Source organism: Pteropus vampyrus, unplaced genomic scaffold, assembly GCF_000151845.1.
Source record: "Pteropus vampyrus isolate Shadow unplaced genomic scaffold, Pvam_2.0 Scaffold275, whole genome shotgun sequence".
Classification (NCBI taxonomy): Eukaryota; Metazoa; Chordata; class Mammalia; order Chiroptera; family Pteropodidae; genus Pteropus; species Pteropus vampyrus.
The window spans coordinates 334,162-336,943 of record NW_011889056.1 but is presented as its reverse complement, the minus strand read 5'-3'; the positions used below and the strand labels follow the sequence as shown (position 1 = coordinate 336,943).

The following is a 2,782-nucleotide window of genomic DNA, read 5'->3' as shown; positions in this document are numbered from 1 at the left end:
CAGACCAGCGCTCTCCCCAGTGGTGCTGCCCAGCAAGGAGCCACCCAGAAAGGGGTTGTCCCCATGGACGCCGGGTGGTTACTGCACCTCCGAGTCCACATCCCCTGGGAGGACCTCAGCAGAGAAGGAGGTGACTGCACTGGTGGTAGTGGTGAACCCCTCCCCATAAACAGCCGTTTAGGGACAGGGATGGGACCGGGAGCAGGTCCCTGTGGCAAATGAGGTGGCTGGAGCAGGCACACGCCCTTCCTGAAGGGAGAAGCCACAGGGAGACTCAGGGCCCAGCGAGAGCTGGCAGAGCACCCGGGGCCTGGGCCCGGGAACAGGCGGCCACCTGGAATGGTCCCTTGGAATGAGACCCCCACCCAAAGAAAGAAGTAACAGTCGCAGAAGAGGCAGGTTCTGGAGCGTGGTTCCGCCCCAAAGCGGCAAGGGACAGGCCGGTGGTCCCCGGCTGGCCCATAGGCACATTTAATAGGATTCCCGCAGATGATTCAAGTGGGCAGGACAGGTCTCCCCCATAGCCACCCTGGAGGGGCTCCTGGCTCCTGCCTCTTCCCACAGCCCCTGCATGAGGTATTGCGCTCACCCCCCAACCCACCCCCCACCCCCCACCTATGGCTAACCCCCTCCCTCTCCCCCCCAGCACATGGGTGGTCAGGAGCACCCATAGGGGGCAGGGCAGGGCCCTATGTGGGATCCAGCTCAAAGACACCGTCGCTGGTGGGGGTGGTGAAGAAGGAAGGCGGGTCAGAGGTGGCAGACTCCTGCCCCCCGCTGCTCCGCTCCCGGGCACGCCTCTCCTCCAGCCGCAGGCTGCGCTCGAAGTCCAGCAGCTGCCCCATGAAGTTGAAGTTGGGCGAGATGTTGGACTTCTTCCGCTTGACCAGGTCATAGGCATCATTGAGTGAGAGGTGGAGCTTCTGCATGAGGTAGGCCACGGTGACGGTGACGGAGCGGCTGACGCCCGCCAGGCAGTGAACGAGCACCCCGCAGTTCTGGGACAAGGCCTCGTCTAGGCGGGGGCAGAGTGGGGAGCAGCATGAGGTGCAGGCCGACGGCCTTCCAGAGGGGCCCTTGCGGCCCCTTCTCTGCCCTCCAAGCCAGGTGGCCCTGGCCAGGTTCACCTGGGAGCCCTGTCTGGCCTAAGGAGCCCTGGCACTTTCAGTAGTGGCTTCCGGGAGCTGGCCTCGGCACTGTCCGACCCCTGAAGTGCCATCTTGGCTTCAGGCTCTAGGACTGCAGCTAAGCCCAGGAGGAGCCATCGTGAGGGAGAGGGGGATGAAATGGGGGAGGCCAGGAGCTCGGCCTAGGGCGAGGAGGGAGAAAGCAGAGGGCGGGGCGGACTCACCAATGAACGCGATGGCCTCCGGAAAGAACTGGGACAAGTTCTGGCTCCAGTGGTCCGAGATGGGAATCTGCTTGTAGTGAAAGTCGCCATTCTTCTCAAAGAGGTTCGGGAGGTTGGGGGTGACATTGAGGATGTAGCGGATGCCCAGCTTGGCCAAGCTCTCCACGTTGGCCGAATCCCGGGCACTGCCCAGGTAGAGGTTGGGCAGGATCTGCACGGGGAAGGATGGCAGCAGCCCCGATTGGGGGGGCGTGGCACCCTCTGAATCCAGGCCACAGCTCATGGAGTCGCGGTCAGGCTCTGAGTCTGCATCGGAGCAGTCAGAGCCCAGGCACAGGCCGCCCAGCCCTACTACTGGGCTGGGCACCATGGCTGTACTTGGCCCACCACGGCTGTTGAGGCTGGTCTCACACAGGTGAGGAAACTCGGCCTGGAATCTGCTGAAGCCACCTGGGAGGGGAGAGAAGGAGGGTCCCGCTGATCTGGTCTCCTGGCGGCCAAGCACTCCTGGCTGGGGATAGGGAACCAATCCTAGATGGCCCCGATGCCTGAGGGGGCTTGCAGATGTGACCGAAGAGAACTCAAAAGCCAGCAGCCTGAGCTATACTGGTGTCACTATGTGGAGTGCTATGGACAGCCCAGTCACCCCTGCCCAGTACCGTCGGCTACGCCTCTGGACAGCAAGTGCCCACTGCGGCTGCTGGGGATGTAAGACATTGAGCCCAGGCAGAGCCACCCCCAAAGAAGATCGTACAGCCCTTGGGCCTGGCCGAGGCAGGCACGAGGGCTCAACAGAGTCTAGAGGTACTGCAAATCCTGAGGAGGACAGAGGCCATCAGTTAAAGAGGAGGAAAGGTTCAGATGCGCATGCTCCGCCTGGGTGTCTCCCTATCCGGCTAGACCAGGAGCACCCAGAAGGTAAGGGCTGGGTCACAGCCATCTCTGTGATCTCTTCAGGGTTAAACTGGGACCCCAGGAGGCGGGGAGCCTGAGAGGGTGCAACGCTCCACCTGGATAGTTCCAAAGTCGCAGGAAGCGAGCATCTCTTTGGTCTACAGATAACTGCTATTTCCCTGGGCTGGGGTGAGGGCCTGGAAACCCAATGCTTTCTATAGTTCTATGTCCCTGTGCATTCAGAATGGAGCAAGCGACCACAGTCCAATGACTCTCCTCGATGGGGAGGTGGGGACACCTAGCTCTGTAGGTTCATGGAAACCGCGTCCCTACCCTGGACCCCCGGAGGGTGCCTGTGTGTGTTTGGCTGGGCAAGGAGCCAACGGGCTATATCGGCCTGTCTCCCCTCCATCCCCCAGCTCTGCCATGACTACTGGGGGTGGGGAGGATGTCAAGTTCCTGCTTCTTCAGGCTTCCTTCTGCCTTCACTGCTTCTCTCTCTCTCTCTCTCTCTCTCTCTCTCTCTCTCTCTCTCTC

At 61.7% G+C, this 2,782-nt stretch overlaps 1 protein-coding gene across 1 annotated transcript; it reads right to left on the bottom strand.

Annotated features, from left to right (window-relative positions):
- Positions 1 to 678: 678 nt before the first annotated feature.
- Positions 679 to 2,068, bottom strand: DUSP9 (dual specificity phosphatase 9). Its single transcript, XM_011375587.2, has 3 exons — positions 2,011 to 2,068; positions 1,352 to 1,801; positions 679 to 1,015 (listed from the first exon to the last, which is right to left on the bottom strand). Exons 1-3 carry the CDS (start codon positions 2,066 to 2,068, stop codon positions 690 to 692), a joined length of 834 nt encoding a protein of 277 aa, XP_011373889.1. The 3' UTR covers positions 679 to 689.
- Positions 2,069 to 2,782: the final 714 nt, after the last annotated feature.

Coding starts and splice junctions, on each gene's coding strand:
- DUSP9 (XM_011375587.2), bottom strand. CDS start 2,068: ATGTCTTACATCCCCAGCAGCCGCAGTGGGCACTTGCTGTCCAGAGGC. Junction 1,802..2,010: donor GTCCAGAGGCGTAGCCGACG/GTACTGGGCAGG, acceptor CTCCCCTCCCAG/GTGGCTTCAGCAGATTCCAG. Junction 1,016..1,351: donor GGAGGCCATCGCGTTCATTG/GTGAGTCCGCCC, acceptor GCCCCCGCCTAG/ACGAGGCCTTGTCCCAGAAC.